The sequence below is a fragment of the Cyclospora cayetanensis genome, unplaced genomic scaffold (assembly GCF_002999335.1).
Source record: "Cyclospora cayetanensis isolate NF1_C8 unplaced genomic scaffold, CcayRef3 CcayRef3_contig_34, whole genome shotgun sequence".
NCBI classification, from domain to species: Eukaryota; Apicomplexa; class Conoidasida; order Eucoccidiorida; family Eimeriidae; genus Cyclospora; species Cyclospora cayetanensis.
The window spans coordinates 177,219-201,374 of NW_020312303.1; the positions used below are offsets into that span (position 1 = coordinate 177,219).

Genomic DNA, 24,156 nt, shown 5'->3' on the forward strand with positions numbered 1-24,156 from the left:
GGACGAGCTGTTGCGACTGCGCATCTTCTTGTTCTGCGCGAAAAGACGCTATTCAGCTCGGCGAAAAAAATCCAGATCTTCAAAAAACGCAAAGGATATATGGGAGATAGTACAGTCTTGGAAGGAGGGAAGGAGGTGTGCAGCTCAAATGCTGCGCCTCCTGGAGGACGGAAGCGGGAAGCTGCCGTCTATACGCAGTTTCGCGCCAGCTTGCAACCCTCCGTGCGCTCCTGGGAGTCATTCCCTGCGCATGCAGCTGCTGTTTGAGAAAGCGATAGTGCCTCTACGTGAGATGAGAAGACACCTGCGAAGTCGGGGAGGACCGCGTTGGCCTCTTGGAAGATCCAGAGGCGACATGCGCGGCAAAAGCACCCGCAGGAGGTATTTGAGTGTATGCATGTATGCATGTATGCGTGTGTGCAATGTATGTATGTTCGTATGTGTGTATGCAGGTTTGAAATGCATGTATGTATGTAGGTTTGTATGTGTGCTATGTATGTTTGTACGTATGTAAGTATGTATGTCTGTATGTATGTAGGTTTGCAATGTATTTATGTGTGTCTGTGGATGCGTGCCACCGGCATTCCGTGCGGAGCAGCTGTCTGCAAGAAGGTGAAGTGTTGCAAGTGAGGCTTCTTTGTGTCTTTGAAAGCATGAAAAATGCGCGTGTCAATGCGTGAAAAGCACACACACCTCAAATCGAGCATGCGTTTCTGGCGTAGCTTGCGCTTCCCCGGCTGTCCGATGAGGTGCCTTCGTCGCGATCGCGAGGCGTCCTGAGTTCAGCGTGCGTTTGTCTGCGAAAAGATGCTTTTAACAAGGTGTAGGGGAAGCGTTTTGGAAGCTTTCTTCTGGTGTCTCTCCTTCTTTCTCGCTGGGGGAAGAAGAAGGGGCAAGGAGGGTGGCTGCTCTCTGCACGGGCGACTACACAGAGGCCTACAGGGAGAGAAGGCAGCATTCAGCTCCGCATGAAGCAAAGAGCCTGAAGCGCGTTCTTCGGCGGAATCAAAGACCAGACTCCGTAAAAAGGGTGAGCAAATCATTGAATTTGCGCGCAGAAGCCACCCGAAAATCGAGAATTGCAACAGCCTCCTCCCTGCAGAGTCAGACACGACCACACCTTGTGAGCGATGAGAGCTCCCTGTCTGTCGGGTCGGGGGTGAGAGAGGCCCTTCTCCTGCGCGCACGCGTATGCATCTGCATGCTGATCGTTGAGGGATTTTATCAAGCTTGCATTGGTGCCTTTTGCGCGTTAAATTGTCGAGCTTCATCGCCGAAAACGCTGCGTTTCGCGAGCGAGTGAGACTGCCAGCTGAAGTGCTTCGTGTGGTGGCTGCAGTCGAACGGCCCCGTCTGTGTGTCTGTGTGTCGAGAGCCACGCTTCCCTCTCTCTCTGCGTCTTTCTTTCCCTTTTCTATCATCCTCTTCATGCAAACGCCTCAACGGATCCACAGACACACGGACTGCACCCGAAAGCGCCGTCCTCAGCACACCCTGATCGACCGCACACCCCTGAAAAGTCTGTGCAAACTCCCTCGAAGACGGCAATGCAACTCTGAGAGACTTGACGCCTGCCTATTGCACTTCATGGCTGCTGAGGATACACCCGACGGCTTCGTCTGTCCTTTTTAGAAACGCGCCGTCATGGGAGCTCCGCACATTGACTACCCTGCAGCAGCGCAGACGTCGCAGTGTCAAGCAGTGCAGGGAAACAGCAGCAGCAGCAACAGCTGCTGCTGCGTTCACGAAAACAACAAGGAAAACAGCAAAGACAACACCACAAACAGGGGTCGTGTTTCAAAGGAACCATCAGGGGATTCGAAGATGAGTGACAGCAACAGCAACTGCAACGAGAGCAACGGCGTGAGTGACAGCAGCAGCAGCAGCAGCAGCCTCCGAAAAGTATGGACTAAAGAAATGGAAGAGGTGATGGTTGATGCATGCATGCGAGCTTTGAATTACAGCGCAAGACGCGATTTAGAGCGTCGTGTTAGGTGAGTTCCATGGAGTATCGTCGTCATTGAGGCTCGGAGAAAACGCTCGAGTAGTGGATCTTTCTCTATTTCTTTCCGTTTCTCTCTCTCTTTTTCTCTCCCTATTTCTCTCTATTTCTCTCCTCGTCTCACTATGAGGGAGACGTCGCTGGAGGGTGGGAAATATCCAAACTTTGTTGATTTCCTCATCATTCTTGTGCGAGGGGGGAACATGCGGGGGTCGTTAAAATTCTGCTGCTCAGATCTGGAACTGGCACGGAGGCGCGCGCTGGAGAGCAGAGTTGCTGCAGCGCTGCTACTCATCAGGAAACTCAGGGAACGGCTGAAAAATGTCAGGATAGCTGCAGCAGCAGCTGCCACACGCATGCTTCTGCACATACAGCGGGAGCTGCTGCCGCGTCTGCAGCTCCTGCATACCGCTTTTGCAAGGATCCTGCCGACGTCATTGGCGCACGTTTGGATGACTGGACTTCTAGAGATCGAATCAAAAGTCTGCTTCCAGCTGTCTGCGAACGCGCAGCGAAGGTGTACAGCAACGTCGTCGGAAAAGGGCATAAAGGCACGCCCTCACACCGCTTGTCGAAGCTTGCACTGCAGGGATATGCAATGTGTATGTGATTGTATGTGTGTGTGTTTGAATGTGTATGTGTTTGTATGTATGTGTATGCGTTTGTATGTATGTGTATGTGTGTATGCGTATGTGTGTATGTGTATGTGTGATTGTATGTGCAAATGTTTGTATGTGTATGCGTTTGTATGTATGTGTATGCGTTTGTATGTATGTGTATGTGTGTATGTGTATGTGTTTGTACGTGTATGTGTTTGTATGTGCAAATGCTTGTACGTGTATGTGCTTTTATGTGCAAATGTTTGTACGTGTATGTGTGATTGTATGGGCAAATATTTGTATGTGTATGTGCGATTGTATGTGCAAATGTTTGTATATGTATGTGTGATTGTATGTGCAAATGTTTGTATGTGTATCTGTGATTGTATGCGCAAATGTTTGTATGTGTATGTGTGATTGTATGTGCAAATGTTTGTATGTGTATGTGTGATTGTATGGGCAAATGTTTGTATGTGTATGTGTGATTGTATGTGCAAATGTTTGTACGTGTATGTGTTTGTATGTGCAAATGCTTGTACGTGTATGTGCTTTTATGTGCAAATGTTTGTATGTGTATGTGTGATTGTATGGGCAAATGTTTGTATGTGTATGTGTGATTGTATGTGCAAATGTGTGTACGTGTATGTGTGATTGTATGTGCAAATGTTTGTATGTGCAAATGTTTGTATGTGTATGTGTGATTGTATGTGCAAATGTTTGTATGTGTATGTGTGATTGTATGTGCAAATGTTTGTATGTGTATGTGCGATTGTATGTGCAAATGTTTGTATGTGCAAATGTTTGTACGTGTATGTGTGATTGTATGTGCAAATGTTTGTATGTGTATGTGTGATTGTATGTGCAAATGTTTGTATGTGCAAATGTTTGTATGTGTATGTGTGATTGTATGTGCAAATGTTTGTACGTGTATGTGTGATTGTATGTGCAAGAGCTGCTTGTCGACTCCACGGTGAATGCAGGGGCATACGGCTGTTTTATCGCGCATCGCTGTGTTTCTGTGTATTGTTTTTTGTGCCTGGAATGCAGATGGTCTTACTCTCGAGCGAGGCAGCGAGGAAGACCGTCATTTGCACGAAGAAATTCTCAAAGAGGCGCTCCTAAGGGAAACGCAATTCAGAGTCAACCAAGAGGTATGCAGAGAGAGAGAGAAAAAAAAGAAAAACAAGGAGCAGCACAGAGCCAGCAGAAAGGTTGCAAAACGTTTAGAGAGAGGAGTGTTTTGGAGACTTCTGGCATTTGCAACTGCAGCTGCAAAGAAACGGCAAAGCGCCGCATGCTATCTTGCAGGCAGCATTGTACTTCTGCGCAATTCGCCAGCTGTGCATAGCAAACATGACAAGCAAAATACATTTTTTGGCATGTGTGTATGTATTTCTGTTTTTATGTGTGTATGTGGACATGTCTGTACGAACATGTGCGTGTACGTGGATATGTATGTGTATGTATATGTGTGTTGATGTACAGGTGTGTGTATGAACATGTGTGCGTTGATGTACATGCATGAGTATGTACATGTGTGTGTATGAACATGCATGTGTATGTACAGGTGTGTGTATGAACATGTGTGTGTATGTACAGGTGTGTGTATGAACATGTGTGCGTTGATGTACATGCATGAGTATGTACATGTGTGTGTATGAACATGCATGTGTATGTACAGGTGTGTGTATGAACATGTGTGTGTATGTACATGTGTGTGTATGTACAGGTGTGTGTATGAACATGTGTGCGTTGATGTAGATGCATGAGTATGTACATGTGTGTGTATGAACATGCATGAGTATGTACAGGTGTGTGTATGTACAGGTGTGTGTATGTACAGGTGTGTGTATGAACATGCATGTGTATGTACAGGTGTGTGTATGAACATGTGTGCGTTGATGTACATGCATGTATGGATGTGACGCTTCAGATGCGACAAGAGCAGCTTCTGGATAGCCGCGAAGGCGGCTTGCTTGCTAATCCTTGTAGGCTGATGCAGAGGTTGGGGAGGGGAGAGGGGTGCGGGGTTGCGTCGCGTTCTCCCCTGTAACTTTGCATGTGCTTGCAAATGTATATGTATATATCTGTCTGCATGCACGTACGTGCAAGTGTGCTATTTCTGCAGTGGTCTGTAGGTGCACCTGGGAATGCGCTTTTGAGGCGGGTAGGCGGGGTGGCAAGGCTGGAGGCTGAGGGGTGACTGTTGTGTTTTAGCGCTTGCGCGAAGAAGTGTTGGAAGAACGACGTTGTTTGTGCAGCTGCTTACGATGAGGGGCCACTAAGTTATCTGCGATCTGAAACCATACGCGATTTAATGGTGGAAGGCGTTGCCGTTCAACATGGCTTCGTTGGAGAGGCGGTGGGTTGCGCGGATTGTGGATTTTTATCGCTCGCAAACTCTGCATTGCACCTGCGACATATACGGCCTGTTTTGCATCATGCGCGGCGAGACGCAGCAGCCTCGTGTGTGTGTGCGTCTCCTGCCACTCTCCACGTACACGTCTACATACGTACATCACACACATGCACGCATAACACACAGAGCACGCATGTAGAGAGAGGGGAAAGACAGGTGTGCGTCTTGAGCTCTAGAGGCAGGATGCGGGGGTGTGGGGGTTACTTGCGTTTTCACAGATGAGGAGGCAGTGCTTGAAGGAGCTGGAACTGCTGGATTTCGACGGACGGTTCAATGAAGTCGTGAGTTCAGCGAGCAGCCGTCCATACACCTGGCTTGGCAGGGGAGCGAGGGAAGGAAGAAAGTGTAGGCTACGGTGCTTTTTTTCGGCGAAACACTTAACCACCATCTTAAGCATGGCGTTGACGTGCTCATGTGACGAGTTGCTCGGGGGGAAATCGGGGGGTGACTTTAAATGCTGCGCAGTTTCAGCAAAGCGTCTTGGACGTTCGGAAAGACTTCATGTGCTGGATGGCACTTTCGGATCTCGACAGAGAAAATCAACAGGTGCGAGAGAGAGAGAGCACGCGTAAAATTTGTTGCTGCTGCATGCGCAGCTTCCGCGCATGCAGCAGCAACAAACTTTACGCGTGCTCTCTCTCTGTGTCTCTCTGTATCTGTGTGTCTCTCTGTGTCTCTCTGTGTCTGTGTGTCTGTCTGTCTCTCTGTCTCTTTCTCTGTCTGTCTGTCTCTTTCTCTGTCTGTCTGTCTCTGTCTGTCTCTTTCTCTGTCTGTCTCTTTCTCTGTCTGTCTGTCTGTCTCTGTCTTTCGGCAAAACTGCTCTTTTACTACTGCGTTTTTACTACTGCTGCTGCGCCTTAAAGACGCGCGCGCAGCAGGAGCAGCAGCAGTGGCAGCAAAAAGCAGTGTTGCAAGCGAATTTCTCCGCGTGCCAGCGGGAGGGAGGGAAGGAAAAAGGGGTAATAATTCGTCGAGATGATGAACGATGAGGCATATGTGTGTATGTGCGCCTTTTGGTAGGGACTGCGCCATCTGCTGAAGTGTCTGTTTGCACTTCCGTTTGAACTCAACAAAAAGGCAAACCTCTGTCTTCAGGTGAGACTGCGGCAGAGAGGCGACACGCATGCGCGTGCGAAGGCGATGGGTGGGGCTGCACCTGCTGCATCTGCGAGCCAGTTGCCTCTTTTCATTAACCCCCTATGCCACGTTAGCACTGAAGGGTTTTGGCATGCGCCTCTTTGCTGCCATCTTCTTGGCTCGCTGAGCGCTTGCGTCTGCCCCTCAGCTTCTTCCCCCCTGCGTAGACGGCGTGCATCTTTTGCTTGCCGACTGCCCATGTGCGGTTCAGGTGGGGTGGGTGGTACAAATGTCAGTGTTTCCCCCTGCCTCCTTCTACCGCATGCATTCGGACGGAGGCTTCTCGCAAGAGCGAAACAACGGACGCAAAATAACCGCTATTTACTATCCGAATGCCAAGGATTGGCAAGTACGCCAGCTAGCTAGCTAGAAGTATCGCTGGAGCGCTACAATAGAACCGCGGGGGCAGCTGCTGAAGCAGACGCGGGTGTACAGTGCGCTGCATCAAAAGGATTCAGTGGGGATCTCTGGCTTTCGAGTTTAAGCTGCTGCTGCTCCTGCTGCTGCTGCTGCTGCACCTTCTAGAGACAGAGCTCTTTTACGTCTCCGACGCGTCAAAGGACGCCATGCACACCCGTTTATCGGAATGTTTTCGTGTTTTGAAACTTTTATTTTTTTACTACTGGCTTTGCCCTCAGTGGCGTGTTTCGCCTCCTTTGCGGATGTTTCCTTCTGTAGGACGCTGACGGGGGGGTGTTGCGCGTGTTCAAACGACGCACAAGAAAAGAGCAGCAGACAGACAGCAGTTGCCTCACGCCTTCTCCTGATGAAACGCCCATTCAAGAAATTAAGCCTCAAGGAGACGCGCTCGTGTTGCTAAGGTTCGTCGTTCGTCTCCCCGCATGCCGCGTGCTTCTCTCCCTCTCCTCTCTCTGCATTCAACTCCCCGTCAGACTCGAGGCACCTGAGCAAAAAGCGATTTTTCTTTCTTCCCCTCCGTGTGTGTCTGCTGCTTCGCGCATTCTGCATGCTCCACGCGTTGCGTTGCTCCTCTGCGAACGCCGCAGAAGTCGCGAAATTCCACACGAGGTATCCGAGACACTCAAAAAAAGATTCGCCATTTCGTTCTACATGACAGGACCACCTGGCCCTGGCGATGACTGAAAGAACTGCGCCACGCTCGTTGTAGCAAAGTTACAGATGCTTGAGTGTACGTACATGCATGCTTGCATGCGGCATATGCGGCAGAAGGAAAGCGCTGCGTCGTAACAGAGTTACAGATGTTTTGAGTGTACGTACATGCATGCTTGCATGCGGCATATGCGGCAGAAGGAAAGCGCTACGTTGTAGCAGAGTTACAGATGTTTTGAGTGTACGTACATGCATGCTTGCATGCGGCATATGCGGCAGAAGGAAAGCGCTGCGTTGTAACAGAGTCACAAATGTTTTGAGTGTACGTACAGGCATGCTTGCATGCGGCATATGCGGCAGAAGAAAAGCGCTGCGTTGTAACAGAGTTACAGATGTTTTGAGTGTACGTACATGCATGCTTGCATGCGGCATATGCGGCAGAAGGAAAGCGCTGCGTTGTAACAGAGTTACAAATGTTTTGAGTGTACGTACATGCATGCTTGCATGCGGCATATGCGGCAGAAGAAAAGCGCTGCGTTGTAGCGGAGTTACAGATGTTTTGAGTGTACGTACATGCATGCTTGCATGCGGCATATGCGGCAGAAGGAAAGCGCTGCGTTGTAGCAAAGTTACAGATGATTGAGTGTACGTACATGCATACTTGCATGCGGCAGAAGGAAAGCGCTGCGTTGTAACAGAGTTACAGATGTTTTGAGTGTACGTACATGCATGCTTGCATGCGGCATATGCGGCAGAAGAAAAGCGCTGCGTTGTAACAGAGTTACAAATGTTTTGAGTGTACGTACATGCATACTTGCATGCGGCATATGCGGCAGAAGGAAAGCGCTGCGTTGTAACAGAGTTACAGATGTTTTGAGTGTACGTACATGCATACTTGCATGCGGCATATGCGGCAGAAGGAAAGCGCTGCGTTGTAGCAAAGTTACAGATGATTGAGTGTACGTACATGCATGCTTGCATGCGGCATATGCGGCAGAAGGAAAGCGCTGCGTTGTAGCAAAGTTACAGATGTTTTGAGTGTACGTACATGCATACTTGCATGCGGCATATGCGGCAGAAGGAAAGCGCTGCGTTGTAACAGAGTTACGAATGTTTTGAGTGTACGTACATGCATGCTTGCATGCGGCAGAAGAAAAGCGCTTTGCGCACTGACACGTTTCAGCGGCCTGCGCAGCTGTTGCAACCATTCGCAGGAGCAAGTGTGGCAGTGTATGCAAAAAAAACGCCCACACACCATTCGCAACAGCATGCGGGGGGGAGGAGGAGGGGGAGAGAGGGGAGCACTGCTCCCCTCTCTCTCCCCCCCTCCTCCTCCCCGCGTCAGCTGTCACTGCAGCGCCTTCCATAGCCTTTTTCACTCATACTGCCCTCCACACTTTTCAGCTGGCTTTCAAGCACAAGACTTCCACTTTCTCGCTACAGTCAGACACCCTTTTCCTGCCCTTCATTTAGTTAGAAAGTCTAAGTCCAGCTAGCCACCTAGTAAGTACATAAACGTGTATACCTAATTACAGAGAGACACGGCTATACAGACTAGAGATTTCAAAGAGTGCTCGCTGAACACAAATACGCGAAACCTTTGGCGATTTGCTGCTGCTGTGCCTTCTCCCGCTCTCTCTTTCGCTATCTTTCTCTCTTCCTGGTAGTAGCGACGAGCGCATTGTCTTGCGACGAGCGATTAATGCTGCGCTTCCATGGTGTCGTCTGGTCCTGAGTCGTTGCTCTCCTCCTCTTCATCTGAAGTTTCCTCTTCTTCATCGTCTGAAGCGTCTTCATCGTCTGAAGCGTCTTCTTCGTCTGAAGCGTCTTCTTCTTCCTCGTCTTCCTCTTCTTCGTCTTCCTCTTCTTCGTCATCTGAAGTCACTTCATTTGTTGGGAGCGAGACATTGGCGTCGGCGCTTAGAAACTTGCACAGCGCCTTCAGCGACACTGCGAGGCAGCAAATTCCTAAAGCGTTTAGGCCTTTAATCGTGGAAGAAACCTGCGCATGCCAAAGCAGAATTTAGCGCTTTTTTGCGTCACGAGGAGCTCTCGGGATGCAAAGGACAGAGGAAGAGAGAGAGATTCAGAGAGAGAGCTAGAGAGAGAGATTCAGAGAGAGAGCTAGAGAGAGAGATTCAGAGAGAGAGCTAGAGAGAGAGATTCAGAGAGAGAGCTAGAGAGAGAGATTCAGAGAGAGAGCTAGAGAGAGAGCCTGAGAACGAGCTCAAGAGCTAGAGAGAGCGAGATTCAAAAAGAGAGCGCCCTCTTTCTCTTTTGCCTCGCTTTTCTCTTCTAGAACGTTCCTGCGAGGAAGGGGAGGGAGGGAGGGAGGGGGGTAAGAACGTCGGATCGGTGATGTACCTTCTCCGTGTTGGTGATGACGCAGAGGGTACTACAGGCAGCTTCCTTCGCTGATGCTGAATTAGTCCCCGCAAAAGCCGTAATAAATCTGCTCAAATACTTCCGTGCGACGCAGTGTACTTCTGCCGAGGTGACAGCCTCTACCTTCGCGAGCAGCTCCTTATTGCTGTTGAGCGGCATGCCTCTAAGGACGGCCAAGACGTTCTGGAAAGCGACATCCTGAGGCGTCTCCTCCTTTCTGCAATGAAAAAAAGCAAAAAAAACCATTGGATTTTCAAAATAGGCTACACAATGATTCTAACGAGCACACCCCAGGAGCGGCTACACATATACATACACATGCATACATGCATGCACACACACATACACGTATACAAATATACATCGCGAACACGGCTTCTTCCCCTCCTTCCAGCCAGCAACTTGCACCCTGACAGTCTTTCCTGCATGCATACCCTATGATTGAGCAGAGAAGAGAGCACTTTGCTGCACGAAGTTCAGAATCGGGAAATTCAGCTTCCCCCGAAGCGATGGGTCGAAACGCACAGAGGGAAGCCGATAGGGCCTGCATCAAATACAACACACGCAGCGAATGCAGAGAAATTTAAAAAATCAAAGAGCGATACATTAAAATAAGGAGGACTGACACGCGCGCGCGCACAGATACACACACATAGACACACAAACATAGACAGACACACAGAGACAGACACACAGAGACATACACACACACACATAGACACACACATAGACAGACGCACAGACATAGAAACATACAGACAGACACACGGACACATAGAAACACACATAGACAGACACACATAGACAGACACACAGAGACATATACACACACACATAGACAGACGCACAGACATACACAGACAGACAGACACATAGAAACACATTGAAAAGTGGAATACGGCAGTTTTTTGCGTTTATATTTCTCGTGGCTTCGGCAAGACGAGGCGTGGCTGTTGCTTGAGATGCGTGATCACTTGCAGCAAGATTGCAAGATCCCTATCGAGATCCATATCAAGATACATATATGTATGTATCAAGACAGCAAACCAGATCAACGTAAAGACATCAAACCATCAAGATGCGAAGACAAAAAAAGACATCAAAGAACAGCACTAAACACAGAGAAATATGAAAGCCTCAAGAAGCATCAGAAAACATGAATATCGAAAGACATCAAGGCAGCACCCGACATTCGCTGTCGCCAATTCCCCGTGTATTTCGCAAAAACTCTCTAAGTTTTGCTCACTGAAACAGGATCTGTGGCTGGAGAGATCTTCAGCGTGAGCAGTCCAGCGTCGGGGGAGTAACACAAGTCGCAGCCATAGGAGAAGCCTCCCCCTCGAATTACTCTAAACAACAACCCTGCATCAAACGGCACAAAAAATAACCGCATTCCTGCTCCGCCATGCGGAAAGACGCAAACACCACTTCATCAAACTTGAGAACAGCTCCTGGAGACACGCCAAAGCCACCCCACAAGAACCGCTTCACGCTTCACTCACCTTCCATCATTGAGCAACATTCGCAGAGCACGAGAAGGGCAGGAAATTCTTCATGCTCAAAGCCTTCTGGAGCTTCGACAGTCGCATGCAAATGCGCAGACGCACTGCTGCCGATTCCTACAACGACACGGGCTGTCTCTGGATCTGCTGCTGCGTTTGCGTCTCCTGCTGCTGCTGCTCTTGTTGCTGCTCTTGTTGCTGCTCTTGTTGTTGCTTGTGCTTCTGCTGCTGCTTCTGCGTTTGCGTCTTCTGCTGCTGCTGCTCTTGTTGCTGCTCTTGTTGTTGCTTGTGCTTCTGCTGCTGCCTCTGCGTTTGCGTCTTCTGCTGCTGCTGCTCTTGTTGCTGTTGATCTAGGTGTAGTCTTGCTCCTGCTTGCCTTGTCGAGCGCTGCAAGCCGCACATCGAGGATTTTGTGGGGAGGCATTCCCCTTGGTGGCAGCAGTGCGTGTTGTTGTGGGTCGCTTTTCGCGGAGAGGGGGTTCACTGCACTGGTCAAAACTTCTTGCCAGTCCTCCTGCAGCTTGTCTGCTTCGGCTGCAACGTGTAGCAGCATCCGAGCAGGCTGGAAAAGCGCCTTGTAGACGCGCGTGAGGCTTTCGCTGAAAAGCGTGGCATTTGCCCCCCCTCTCTCCCGCCCGTTCGATGCGGCAGCTTTGCGAATCGCCACGGCAGTGCTGCGACTGCTGCAGCCAAATCCGCATGCATTCAGGGTGCAGCGGCGCGAGAACCACAGCGCTCGTTCGAGCTGCTGCAAAAGGTATTGAGGATTTCGCTTCCTCCTCGCCAGCTGCTTCTTCTGCCGCTTGAGCTGGATCAACACGCGAGCATCCTCGAGACAGACTCCCCGCACCAAGGCACCCAACAAAATCGCAAGCTGCTTCAAGAAAGCCACTTGACACACAAGATGCATCGTCACGAGATCGTACAGGGCGGAGGGGGGAGAACCCACGCTGCTGCTGCCGCTACTGCCCAGTCCTATGCTGTAAGCCGTGATGTATCGAAGCAACAAGCCTGTAAACACTTTGTGCTGCAGACGCACGGAGGCATCAGCATCAGCAGCAAGAGCAGCGGCTGCAGGAGCTGCCGATGCAGCCGCAAGCGTCACACCCGCAGCAATTGTCTCCGAATCGAGGTCGAGCATCTCTGCCTCTTGACGCGTCACTTGGATGTCTGACTCCGGCAGCAGCTGCAGCAGCAGCTGCAGCTGCTGCTTCTCTTCGTCTCCCCAGTGGAGAGGCGTCCTTACAAACAGACGCACAGACACAAACTCCGAAGGAACGCTGTTCAACTGCAGCAAAAGGCTGCAAGTGCTGCAGGCGCCGCCGCTGCAGCTGCTGTTCGTCTCCACAGCTGCTGCTGCTGCTGCTCCTGTTGCCATGGGAGCAGCGCCTTCCAGAGGAAACGTTGTCTGCACGTTCGCGCTGAAGAGAGACACTCCCTCTACAGATGCAAAGGGGACCGTGTCGAGCAACGCTTGAGGCGGCAGCTGCTTTTGCCTCTGCTTCACTCCGTCCAGATACGCAGCAAGCTGCTGCAGCTGCTCGCTGCCTGCCTGCTGCACAACTGCTGCCGCTACAGCAGCGTCTGCAGCAGCTTGCCGCTCGGCAAGGCTGCGAGATGGCCAGCAAGACACTGTAGCTGCAGCCGCATTCACGAGATACTCCTGCAACAAATCTCGCCAAAAGGAAGGCGGCTTTGCCAAGAGAGCGGCAGCTATTGCCCCCTGATCAAACGCTTGCTGCAACGCCTCCGGAGCAGATCCATACAAGAAATACTCGTTCATCACGTCCACCACTGCAGAATAGTATGCGCATGTCACACAGATACCACACACATGACACACATGACGCAGAGTGAAAGAGAGACGCTCGCGTGAGAAGCACTGCTCTCGCACGCCGCAAAAGCAAATAGAGGAGCTGCAGGAGCAGTGCGGAGCGACGCAGTGTTATTAAGGCATAATCAAAAGCACACTCGAGAAATTCCAAGCTGTCTAGCGCTTCAGGAGGGGGAGACGAGGAGGAGTAGGGGGATGGGTGGGTGCAAAGGCTTGTGAAGGATCCATATCTCTCTCCATCTACCCATCTCATCAATCTCTCTATCTCAATCTCTCTCTATCTACCTATCTCATCAATCTCTCTATCTCAATCTCTCTCTATCTACCTATCTCATCAATCTCTCTATCTCAATCTCTCTCTATCTCAATCTCTCTCTCTCTCTATCTACCTATCTCATCAATCTCTCTATCTCAATCTCTCTCTATCTCAATCTCTCTCTGTCTCTATCTACCCATCTCATCAATCTCTCTATATCTCTCTCCATCTACCCATCTCATCAATCTCTCTATCTCAATCTCTCTCTATCTACCTATCTCATCAATCTCTCTATATCTCTCTCCATCTACCCATCTCATCTCTGTCTACCCGTCAATCTACCTATCTCATCAATCTCTCTATATCTCTCTCCATCTACCTATCTCATCAATCTCTCTATATCTCTCTCTATCTACCTATCTCATCAATCTCTCTATCTCAATCTCTCTCTATCTACCTATCTCATCAATCTCTCTATCTCAATCTCTCTCTATCTACCTATCTCATCAATCTCTCTATCTCAATCTCTCTCTATCTACCTATCTCATCAATCTCTCTATATCTCTCTCCATCTACCTATCTCATCAATCTCTCTATATCTCTCTCTATCTACCTATCTCATCAATCTCTCTATATCTCTCTCTATCTACCTATCTCATCAATCTCTCTATCTCAATCTCTCTCTATCTACCTATCTCATCAATCTCTCTATATCTCTCTCCATCTACCTATCTCATCAATCTCTCTATCTCAATCTCTCTCTATCTACCTATCTCATCAATCTCTCTATCTCAATCTCTCTCCATCTACCTATCTCATCAATCTCTCTATATCTCTCTCCATCTACCCATCTCATCTCTGTCTACCCGTCAATCTACCCATCTCATCAATCTCTCTATCTCAATCTCTCTCTATCTCAATCTCTCTCTATCTCCTCTCTCTCTACATATATACATCTATGTATATATAAATAGCTTACGCGTGGCATGAGGACTTGTTTCCAGGCTGAAGGTGAACTGCAGCAGCTCGCGCTCAATGATACCCTTAATGCGCTTGAGATCGATAGCTCCCTTCGTTTCTGCAGCAATCAAAGAGAGCATCTTGTTCGCCACCATCCATCCCTGCTGCTGTTGCAGCTGCTCTTCTTCCACGTCTCCTGCCCCCTCCGCGTCGCTCTTGCCGCTGCTTTCTGGCGCCAACACGCAGCAAGGTCGAAGCTCTCCAGGCTCCTCCGCAAGCCTCTCTTTCCGCATCGACGACGCTCCGCGCTGAAGTAGCGTCACATCGGAAGCCTCGATGTACAGGCACGTAGACTGGAAGGATTCCGACCCAAACTCCACTGCCGAGCAGAGAGCGTTTCGACATTCCACCATCTCCCGCTCGAGGATTGCAGCATTCGTATCCGTCAAATAATAGCCGAGAACGTCTAAAGCTGCTCGCTCCTCGAAACACTTCCAGGGAGCACCTCTCCAGCCGACTACCACACGCCCTGTGTCGCTCGCGTCTGCTGGAAAGCACACTTTAGTTCTGCAACTCGCATGCAGAGGCGCCACATTTACAGGAGACGTCCACGGAGCTGCTCCGTACGTCAGCGGCTTCGCCAAGGCAGCCAAAAGCTCCGCTCGCCATCCACTAGCTGCCGCGTCAGACGCCTTAGCCATTGTGTCTAATGCAGCCGCAGACGCAGCCGATTTGAGTGGAGGAGAAGGAGATTCAGTAGATGCAGCAGATGTTGCAGTTGCAGATGTAGATGTTGTAGATGGCGTTGCAACATTTCCTGCTGCTGCTGTGTTCGCTGCTGCTCCGGATGCAACGTTTGCAGGAGGGCAGTCTGGAGCAGCCGTTTCTTCTCGCGCGACACACGACGCGAAAATTTTGTCTGTCGCTGCCTCGAGAGTCTTCAGAAGTCTCGTAACAGGCACCGTTCCAGTTGCCATCAACGCCATGTTCTCCCATCGATAAAATGCCTTGTGATAAGCCTTCACACGCGCATTGGTTGTTGTGCGAAGCCACTGCATTCGACCTCCAGTCTCGAAAGTATAGCCACTGTCTCCTGGATACAAGAGCGACAGCAGTGCGCTATTCGCCACACTGTTGGCGGTTCGCTCGCAAGCTTCCATCTCGCTGTAGACAACTCCTAAGCACAAGACACAGAGCTGCATGCGCGTGGAAATGAGTCCAACCCACATTTCGCTAGGAATAGTCACCATACACGACACGGAGCTAGTCTACAGCCAGCTTGCATCACACGCCATTGCACCGCGCACGGTAAGGCAGGCAGACAGAGCGGCAAACAAAGAAACAGAGAGATTTGCAGCGAGACAAGCAGATATGCAGGCAGACAGACAGATATGCAGGCAGACAGACAGATATGCAGGCAGACAGATATGCAGGCAGACAGATATGCAGGCAGACAAAGAAACAGACAGATATGCAGGCAAACAGACAGATATGCAGGCAAACAGACAGATATGCAGGCAGACAGACAGATATGCAGGCAGACAAAAACAAACAAGCAGACATGCAGCAAGACAAACAGATATGCAGCAAGACAAACAGATATGCAGGCAGACAAAAACAAACAAGCAGATATGCAGACAAACAAGCAGCCAAACAGACAGACAGAGAGACAAACGAGCAGCCAAACAGACAGACGAATCCGCATGCAGACGCTCTAGCGCCAAGTGGCGTGTTTAGAAAACAAAACGGTTGTATTTAACACTCCAGACGCGCAAACACCCTTGGCGTGGCTAGCTCCAAAGCTTTCCTCGAAACTAAGCGGCTAATCCTTACCTGCGCTGCGTCCGTCAGGCTTGAAGTGATGAACTTCCGTGAAGAATGCATCATCATCTAGAGTCGGAAGGAGAAGATGCTCCAAATAGACTGAGATCGAAACAGCCAGCGAAAAACAGCAGACAGTAGACAGTTACAAAGGGGTATCTCAAAGGCAGGGAAAAGCAAACAACGCCTTCGAAAGAAAGCCTCAATCTTAAAGCCTTTCTGTCTCTCTCTCTCTCCCCTTTCGCGCAAAGTGAAACAACCTGGCATGGGAAGCTTCTCGCATATAACTGCCCCCTTCCCGCCTTCGAGACATGTAGACAAACATACATACATGCATGCAAGCGCACATGCATGCATACATAAATGCATACATATGTACATGCATACATACGTACATGCATGCATGCATACATATACCTGGGAGATCCTGGCATGCTCACACACACTTTCACACACACTTTCACACACACACACACATCCGCATACAAAAGAAGCTCCTACATGCGATACGCATGTATGTACACACATATGTATATGTACATATAGACACACACATGCATCCTAAATTTGCCAAATGCCTCCACACGCGCAAACAGCTACAGACACGCAAGGCAAGGGAATTATTACTCGGCAGAAGCGTTTCCAGGCCCTTATATCCGGCAGTATTCAGAGTGTAAGTTGTGTGATCTGTAGCAGTCCATGCATTAGTTCCCTGGGAAAGACACCGCGCAGCTGCCAAATCAAGAAAACCCTGAACAAAAAGGCAAGAGCAAACTCAGTGCAGAAGGAGCTCTAAGATGTGCGCTATACAGATTCTGTATCTGTACATGTATAGGGATGAATGTGTGTATGCATATTTGTGTGTATATTTGTGTGTATATTTGAGGGTATGTTTGCATGTATATGTGTATGTATATGTGTATGTTTATTTGTGTGTATATGTGTATGTATGTCTGTACATGTATATTTGTACATGTATATCTGTACATGTATATCTGTACATGTATGTTTGTACATGTATATCTGTATATTAGTATGTATATTTGTGTCTTTTTTCTGTTGATCTGTCTGGGGGGAGAGCAGAAGGCTCATGCGCGCAGGTTGGATAAGGAGATGCAGCGCTATTTCGGCGCACGCGGCTTACTTTGTACGGGTAGTTTTTGCTGCCTAAGAAGACGAGATGCTCGAGCGTGTGCGGAAGACCTTCTTCCGTGTGTGTTTCTGTTTTGAAGGATACGTGTAGCGTGCAAGTTGGGGATGGAATGTTGCACACGAAGACGCGCATGCGGGTTCGCATGCAGCGAATCTCGCGAATGCAGCAGTGGAGCACCGAGAAGTGCTGAATCTCTTGAAAGCTGGAGGGCAAAGGTTCTGGGGGAGAACCTCTGCCGGCAGATGTCGAGTTGCAGACAGCGCAAGGAACGCTTACGCTGCTCCCCCGCAGGTGAGAAACGGAGTCGCTGCTCGCCATATTCCGTGTGCTCATCAGCGCTTGACTGCAGAACTGGGCTGAACGGAGCGTCTGTTGGGGAGTGCCTTAGGCGAGGCTGCGTTTGCAAGTGGCGAGGGAGCTCTATGGCACAATACAAGGTGACAGACGTTTGGGGGGATGGGAGAGAGAAGACAAGAGAGAGAGGGGAATCTCCGATGAAGGAGAGAGGGAAAGGGTGCTGGATTCAAGAGAACGTCTTTTCAAAGCGGCGGTTCCAATTGTTGGTGCCTGTACATACACCTCAGTGTGCGGTGGGCGAAGACCGCTCTCCCTCTGCCCTCTGTTTCTTCGGAATAAAAATTTGAATAGCCAGTCCTTTTCAGCCTTTCCCTCCGATATTAAAAAGCGAGAGCAAGCAAGGCTGCGAAGACACGCCACCTGAGTGCCGAAGATGCTCTGCCTTTGCAAAGCCTTTGTGCATGCCGTGCAGCCTCCAGCCCCCTTCCCGACGCCTCCCAACAAGCCCTCCCCGACACTGCCTCTTTCTTCCCCTTCCCTAATTGTACGTCTTAAAGCCTCGTTGGCACATGAAATGCCACCTCTAAAATGCTCACGCAGCTCTGAATTTCACGCCCTCTGCAGGCATGCAGCGCAACATGAAACTCGCGCACGCGTCTCCGCGCGCTTCCGAGGGCCCCTCGGGGGCCCCCCCCCCAGCCGGGGGGCCCCCCCCCCCCGAAGGCGCTCCACGTACACCCCTCGAGGAAACACCCTCTCCTGAAGCTCCTGGAAGAGCTGCAGCAACAGCAACCCCACCCACCACCGCAGCGGCAGCCAGAAAAACAGCCGCAGGGGGGGAAGGCTTTCCGACAGGCAGCGTCGATGCGGCAGCAGTTGCTGCCTTTCACAAATCTGTGCGATCAGGTGATTTAGACGCCGTCGAAAAGGTGCTCACAATCCCCCAAAACAGCTGGCTAGCCGTCGCCGTTGACGCACACAGACGGTAAGCCCGTGAGCCTTCTCCCATCCCCGTGCGCTGCATGCGTGCGCGATCCCTCTCAACCCCCTCTCCCTGCCGCTGAAATAAACTGCTATGTGCGTTTGAGCGACTTCGGCAGTCTTGTGATTTCACGCTGCGTGCGCAGAACTGCGCTGCATCTCGCGGCATTCGATGGTCAGCTGCTCTCCTCTCTCCTTGCTGCTGCTGAAGATCTTGCTCTCCCCTGCACAGCACGCTCCTTGTGCGTCTGCATGCGCAAGCTGGCTTCGCCAGAAGGCTGATTTGGGGTGTATGGACGTCTGCCTCGCCCCCCCGAATGCATCTCGCCGCTTGCACGCTCCCGCGTTGCCGCTTTTCCTCAGGAAACGATCGGATGGTGCGACTGCTGCTGCGCGGAGGCGCGCAGCTAAAAGCTCCCGCATGCGATGGCATGACAGCGCTTCACTTTGCCAGCCAGAAAGGTCATAAAGACGTTCTCGAAACAGTAAGCAAGGCGGATTATCAGGTGTTCCCTATCACACCCTCGCTGGCGAACAAATGGGGAAGCCTTTCAAAAAAGGCTGCAAGCGCGCTGATGCTCTCGCGCACGCGATGCATGTTTAGTCTCTTCCCGTCGAATTCTGCATGCATGCCTCTGCGCAGCTGCTGCAAAAGGGCGCTCCTGTCAACGGGCAGCTCTCCCGTGGCAAACGCACTGCGCTGCATCTGGCCGTTAAAGCAAAACACTTTTCTGCCGCCGTATCCCTTCTGGAATACGGTGAGAGATTGATACAGACAGAGAAAGACAGAGAGAGACGTAGCCTCGCGTTTTTTGCACCGAGATGCTACCCTGGGCGCAGGCTTTGCTTGGTTGCACTTTGAGACACCTTTCAAAAGAGGCCTTCAAATCCGCGTGTCTATCCAGCCTTTATACATGTGTAAGTGTGTGTATGTGTTTGTGTATGTGTATATGTGTATGTGTATGTTTGTCTGTGTTTGTGCGTATATGGGTGTGTGTATGTGTATGTTTGTCTGTGTTTGTGCGTATATGGGTGTGTATGCATGTATGTGTGTATGTGCGTATGTGTGTATATGTGGGTATGTGTATGCATGCATCTGTCTGCATGCGTAAACTTCTATGCGGGCTTCTGTGTGCGGTACTATGTAGGCGCGAATTTGGAAGCGAAGACTGCGCAAGGGGAGACTGTTCTTGACTGGGTGTCTCCTGAGATCGCCGAGCTGCTGCAGGCAGCAGCAGCAGCGGCGCTCAACAGGCAGTCCAAGAAATCAACTGCACCAGCAGCAGCAGCTGAAGAAGCAACAGCTTCTCCCGCGCCAGGCGACACCGAAGCCAGCAGAGCGCGTAAGCGACTGAGGGAACAAAGCGCAGCAACTAGGGGCCAAGCATCAGCAGCAGAAACGCCGCTTCCTGCAGCACACGCTGCTGCTGAAGCCGGCGGTACTGCGGAAGAAAAAGACTCGAAAACAAGACGCACCACCGCAAAGGTTCTGATAACTGCGTTACAGGAAGAAGCAGAAGAGAGCGACCTCTAGCGAAGTGTGCACTCACTGCCTCGCTGTGTTTCTAAAATATGCTCCTCTGTCTCTTTTTTCCCTCACACGCCAACCATGAGAGCGAGAGCTCCGACTTGCGGCACGTAAAGATGTGTGCAGTGGTGCTGAGGCAACCAACACCCTGGGGAACACTCCAGCAAACGGGCTGTCGAGCTGCACTTCTCCCGGGTGCGTCATTGCCATCCACCGCCTTGCCATGACAAAAACCCTCTATCATCGATATTTTGTTGCTGCCCAGCAGCATGCGGCCCCTCTAGTAGGGTTGATCGAAGGCTTCGGTCAGGGATCAGGGTGTATCTACACCTTGGTTGCTCACAGGACGCGCTCTCTTTCGCGACAACGCAGAGTTTCAGACTTTGGCATTTTAGGGGCTGAATTCAAAGAGGCTGGCGACACGAATCTTAGCAACTCATGGCAACGGGAACGAGAAGCGGGCTCCCGCGCAATGGCCATAATTAGCGTAGCACATGATTGGAAGCTGAGGAAACTTGGATGCTCCAGGCTTTGGGGCATTCTACGACTGTTTAAAAAGTGCTTCTGCATTTATATGCGGAAAACAAGGGGGAAATAACGGCGAGCTCCTCTAGTCGCGGTAACTGCACCGCTCCATTGACACCGGTGGTTCGGTTCCGGGTGTCTGGACACCTCAGGGCACGTCAGCCGGATGAAAGTGGCATCCCGGAAGCCGATGCAGAGGCGTAACCTGTGACCATAATTTTTAATTGCGTAATAATTTGTGTCTAGATATAAATTGAGCAAAGTGCCTCTTCAGTGGTGGACTCACAGCCTCGTGCTTGAACCCTCCGCTACCCCTGCACCGTCAACTGCAGGCGGAATCTTCTCCGCCCGCCTCGTCCATTGTGAGAGGTCTCTAGAGGGAGGCAAAGGGAGGCCCCTCCCTCCCCCCCGATGAAAGCTTACTTCATGTAACTCCGTTTATTTACAAGCTCCCAGCGCAATTATTCTCGTCCTTAGTGCATGCAATTTTCGGGAGCACAGGCGGCGGAAGTTTCGGCTGTCTCGGAGGGCAAAGACGCGAGTGGCCCTTCGCGGGAAGACGCCGACCAGCCGAGTTCGCTGCAGGCCCCTTAATTCCTCAGCCTTAGCATTGAATTCCGGCATTAAAAATCGTGATTTCGAGCTGTATAGCTCTGAATCCTGCATCGGCGTCGGCTGTTTCTCCTCCTCCGCGGAGCCTTTCCCTGCCTTGAGGGCTTGCAAGGAGAGAAAATGAAAGCCCTCTCCTTCCGACGGACGGCACACCGCAACTAACCGCATGCACTGCCCTTTGTACGCTCGAGTTTCAGAGGCTTCCCAATGTCGAGAAGGGAGCAAGAGAAGCTGATGTGCGTCGAAGCGTATCGCTGCAGGGTTCTATGGACCTCTGGGGAGCCTGAAGAATCGCTGCGACGGAGCTTCGACAAAGAAGGGGGCCCCTCCTGCTCCGAAGCAGCAGCGGCGGCAGCAGCAGAAGCAGAAACAACCTCGCGCAGTGCCTCCGCAGCCGCTGCAAGCGCGAGGCGGGGGGAGGGAAGGCGCCTCCCCTCTCCAGCAGCCGCTGCTGCTGCGCAGTCTCTGCCCGTTCCCGAGAGAGAGAGGCCCCTCCCCTCCCTTCCAGCCTTCCTAGACACCCCCTCCGACAAGCAAATCCAAAAACGCGCTTCTTCTCCGCAGCTCCTCTGCACAGCGCCTCCAAAAAACACCAAGCGCTGGCAGGGGGTCAGCCTCTGGGGAATGGCGAAGCCTCCTACGACTCCACGCGAGACGCATGCAGCCTTCGAAACATCCAAAGCCTCCGAGCCGTGGCAGGCACTGCGCGAACCGACACACCCAGAGACGCAGCAGCAGCTCCCCCCCGACGCAACGCCCTCTCCGTGCAGCGAGACGGAGCTGCAGGGGCCCCTTTCTCGCGTTCGCCAGATGCAGGAGAGCCTCGAAGAAATAATCCAAGCACTCAGGGAGAAGGAAGCTCACATGCCAGAAGATCTCTGCGCTCCCGGGGAGGCTGCAGCGCTGTCTTCCGAGCAGGCAGCCTCCAGTCGCTGCAGCCGTCCTCCTCCCCAGGGAGGCTTTTCGCACCAGCTGCCATGTCTGCTCGTGCAAGGCACGGAGGTTCGACTCCCCACAACTCCCGACCCCCTCCCAAAAGCCTCCCCCACGGCGCAAGGGGGGGCCCCTCCTGCGAGGGGGCCCCCAACGCAGCCGCTCGAGACGCCGCTGCTCTGGTGCTGCGGCGGAAACGAGCATCCTGCTGCTCCCTTTTCTCGGCAGCCAACCGACGCGCGCACGATGCACTGCACGGGGGGGCCCTTTGCAGCGCCTCCGGATACGCAGCTGCAGTTTCAACTGCAGCAACAGATGCTGCAGCAGATGCTGCAACAGATGCTGCAACAACGGCAATGCCTCACGCTCCACGTGCAGCAGCAGGAAACTCTCCCCGCCCAAAACGCCTTCGCACCATCTGCGGCTGCTGCTGCACCTGCTGCAACTTGCTGCGCGACTGCTGCAACAACAAGTGCAACAACAAGTGCAACAACTAGTCCATTACCACTACAACTACCAACCACAGCAGCAGCACTACCACTGCCACCACCACTACAACTACCAACTACGGCAGCAGCACTACCACTACCACTGCCAACTACGGCAGCAGCGCCACTACCCCTACCACCACAGGGGCCCCCCGTTTTCGTACTGGGGGCCCCCCATCAGGTTCTGCCGCTATTCCCCCCCCCCTCCTGTCACGCCTCCTCCGCAGCAGGGGGGTTGTTCTCGCCTCCCCCCACGCAGCTTCCTTTCAGCGCGAGATCCTGCAAGACTTCGCACTCCACAGCCAGCCGCAGTCTCCAAAAGAACCACCTTCCAACAGGAGGACCCCCTTCTGCTGGACGCATTCTGTCAATCCTCACTTCTCTGCAGCACAGCAAACTGCAGCAGCAGCAGCAGCAGCAGCACGCGTCTGCTGCTGCGGCTCCTGCCGTCCTGCCTGCAGCGGCAAGCAGAAGGAAGGCAGCCTCCGAGACTGCGCTGCAACGTGGCGCCTTCGAGGCTCTCCCCTCCTCTCCCTATGCAGCCCCCCCCCCCCTCTGCCTGGGGAGCCCCCCCGCACCTCCCCGCATGCGCCGCCCCTCCCCTCGAGACCAGCAACAGCAGCAGCAGCAGCAGCAGCAGCAGCAGCAGCAGCAAGCAGCATCTGCTGCTGCGCGGCCTCTTGGAGAACCTCAACAAAGTGCAGCTGAAACTTGAGGGGTAAGGGAGGCTTCCGGGAGACGAAGGCGAGGGGCCCCCACGCAGTGGGGGCCCCTTGTTTTGCTGCTCGTGCTGCTTCTCACGCAGGAACGCGTCTTGCTGCTGTTTACACATGCGCATGCATATCCGTACGCATCTATGTGCTTCAGCACGAGGAGACGCCCTCAGCGGCGGAGGCAAAGGGCCCCTCAGGACCGCCAGCAGCAGAACCAGATATACCTATCCCTCAACACAAGATGGAAAGCCTTGCAAGCGGCAGATGCTGCAGCGGGAGTCGCGAGGTGTGACACGGAGCTTTCTTCTGGAGCCCCCTCGTCGTGCTCCCCAACCTTCCCCTTCATGATCTGTGCGGATTTTTTACTGGTACGTGGACGTCGGTGTCTGCATGGTCGCTGCTGCCGCTGCGAGTGCTGCTAATGCTAGTGCTCCTCCTCTTCCCCCTTCTTCGTTGCACTTCTGCCTCTACCCCCCGCAAAACGCGCACTCTAAGAGCTCCCGCTGCCTCGATTTGGGTGCTGGCGCAGCGTTCAAGGGAGGCAGACAGCGGCAGCAGTTGCCAGAAACTAAGCTCTTCCCGAACCTCCCCGTGGGGGCCCCCCCCCCCAACCACAGGCCTCTTCCCAGCGGGGGCCCCCAGTGTCTGAGGAGGGGCCCCCGAACTCCTCTCCCCCCCTGCGAAACATTTTCCCAGTGAGGGGGCCCCCAGAAAACGCCTTTCCTAGTGGAGGCGGCAGGAGGGGGAAGCGGGAAGGGAGAGAGCAGGGGCCCCCAGCAATGGGCCTTTTCTCTCAGTGAATGGGGGGCCCCCCTGAGATTCATTCTCCCAGTGGATGGGGGGCCCCCCCAGCAACTGGCCTTTTTCCCAGTAGATGGGGGGCCCCCCAGTAAGAGGCCTTTTTCCCAGTAGATGGGGGGCAGGACCCCCGGAAAAAGGA

The 24,156-nt window shown here is 52.1% G+C and overlaps 4 protein-coding genes across 4 annotated transcripts; 3 read left to right on the top strand and 1 right to left on the bottom strand.

Annotated features, from left to right (window-relative positions):
• The first annotated feature begins 99 nt into the window (after positions 1 to 99).
• On the top strand, positions 100 to 6,527 carry LOC34622124. Its single transcript, XM_026333997.1, has 10 exons — positions 100 to 173; positions 1,788 to 1,994; positions 2,237 to 2,553; positions 3,649 to 3,752; positions 4,535 to 4,589; positions 4,863 to 4,963; positions 5,239 to 5,301; positions 5,486 to 5,566; positions 6,041 to 6,115; positions 6,369 to 6,527. Exons 1-10 carry the CDS (start codon positions 100 to 102, stop codon positions 6,525 to 6,527), a joined length of 1,236 nt encoding a protein of 411 aa, XP_026189782.1.
• Positions 6,528 to 8,927: 2,400 nt separating this feature from the next.
• On the bottom strand, positions 8,928 to 17,457 carry LOC34623998. Its single transcript, XM_026333998.1, is given in 12 exon segments — positions 8,928 to 9,167; positions 9,593 to 9,830; positions 9,976 to 10,157; positions 10,860 to 10,975; positions 11,116 to 11,409; positions 11,412 to 11,502; positions 11,600 to 12,909; positions 14,185 to 14,857; positions 14,942 to 15,342; positions 15,999 to 16,088; positions 16,614 to 16,737; positions 17,131 to 17,457. Coding segments are annotated over 12 exon segments (4,086 nt in total).
• A 412-nt stretch (positions 17,458 to 17,869) lies between these two features.
• Positions 17,870 to 20,885, top strand: LOC34623999 (ankyrin repeat domain-containing protein 65). Its single transcript, XM_026333999.1, has 8 exons — positions 17,870 to 18,099; positions 18,296 to 18,421; positions 18,564 to 18,592; positions 18,781 to 18,902; positions 19,061 to 19,175; positions 19,566 to 19,760; positions 20,038 to 20,473; positions 20,717 to 20,885. The coding sequence occupies exons 1-8, from the start codon at positions 17,870 to 17,872 to the stop codon at positions 20,883 to 20,885; spliced, it is 1,422 nt and encodes a 473-aa protein (XP_026189784.1).
• A 65-nt stretch (positions 20,886 to 20,950) lies between these two features.
• LOC113146494 (mediator of RNA polymerase II transcription subunit 15-like) lies at positions 20,951 to 24,016 on the top strand. The gene is made up of 6 exons (XM_026334000.1): positions 20,951 to 21,044; positions 21,600 to 21,984; positions 22,816 to 22,927; positions 23,117 to 23,152; positions 23,390 to 23,502; positions 23,917 to 24,016. Exons 1-6 carry the CDS (start codon positions 20,951 to 20,953, stop codon positions 24,014 to 24,016), a joined length of 840 nt encoding a protein of 279 aa, XP_026189785.1.
• The last annotated feature ends 140 nt before the right edge of the window (positions 24,017 to 24,156 follow it).

Excerpts from the sequence above, each read along its gene's own strand:
- LOC34622124 (XM_026333997.1), top strand. The coding sequence starts at position 100 with ATGGGAGATAGTACAGTCTTGGAAGGAGGGAAGGAGGTGTGCAGCTCA. Across the intron at positions 3,753-4,534 it reads AATTCAGAGTCAACCAAGAG|ATGCGACAAGAGCAGCTTCT; the intron begins GTATGCAGAGAG and ends GTGACGCTTCAG. Across the intron at positions 5,302-5,485 it reads ACGGACGGTTCAATGAAGTC|TTTCAGCAAAGCGTCTTGGA; the intron begins GTGAGTTCAGCG and ends AATGCTGCGCAG.
- LOC34623999 (XM_026333999.1), top strand. The coding sequence starts at position 17,870 with ATGCTCTGCCTTTGCAAAGCCTTTGTGCATGCCGTGCAGCCTCCAGCC. Across the intron at positions 18,100-18,295 it reads ACTCGCGCACGCGTCTCCGC|CGTCGATGCGGCAGCAGTTG; the intron begins GCGCTTCCGAGG and ends TCCGACAGGCAG. Across the intron at positions 18,903-19,060 it reads ATAAAGACGTTCTCGAAACA|CTGCTGCAAAAGGGCGCTCC; the intron begins GTAAGCAAGGCG and ends GCCTCTGCGCAG.
- LOC113146494 (XM_026334000.1), top strand. The coding sequence starts at position 20,951 with ATGCAATTTTCGGGAGCACAGGCGGCGGAAGTTTCGGCTGTCTCGGAG. Across the intron at positions 21,985-22,815 it reads GCTCCCGGGGAGGCTGCAGC|TCTCCAAAAGAACCACCTTC; the intron begins GCTGTCTTCCGA and ends AGCCAGCCGCAG. Across the intron at positions 23,503-23,916 it reads GCTGCAGCGGGAGTCGCGAG|GGGGCCCCCAGAAAACGCCT; the intron begins GTGTGACACGGA and ends TTTCCCAGTGAG.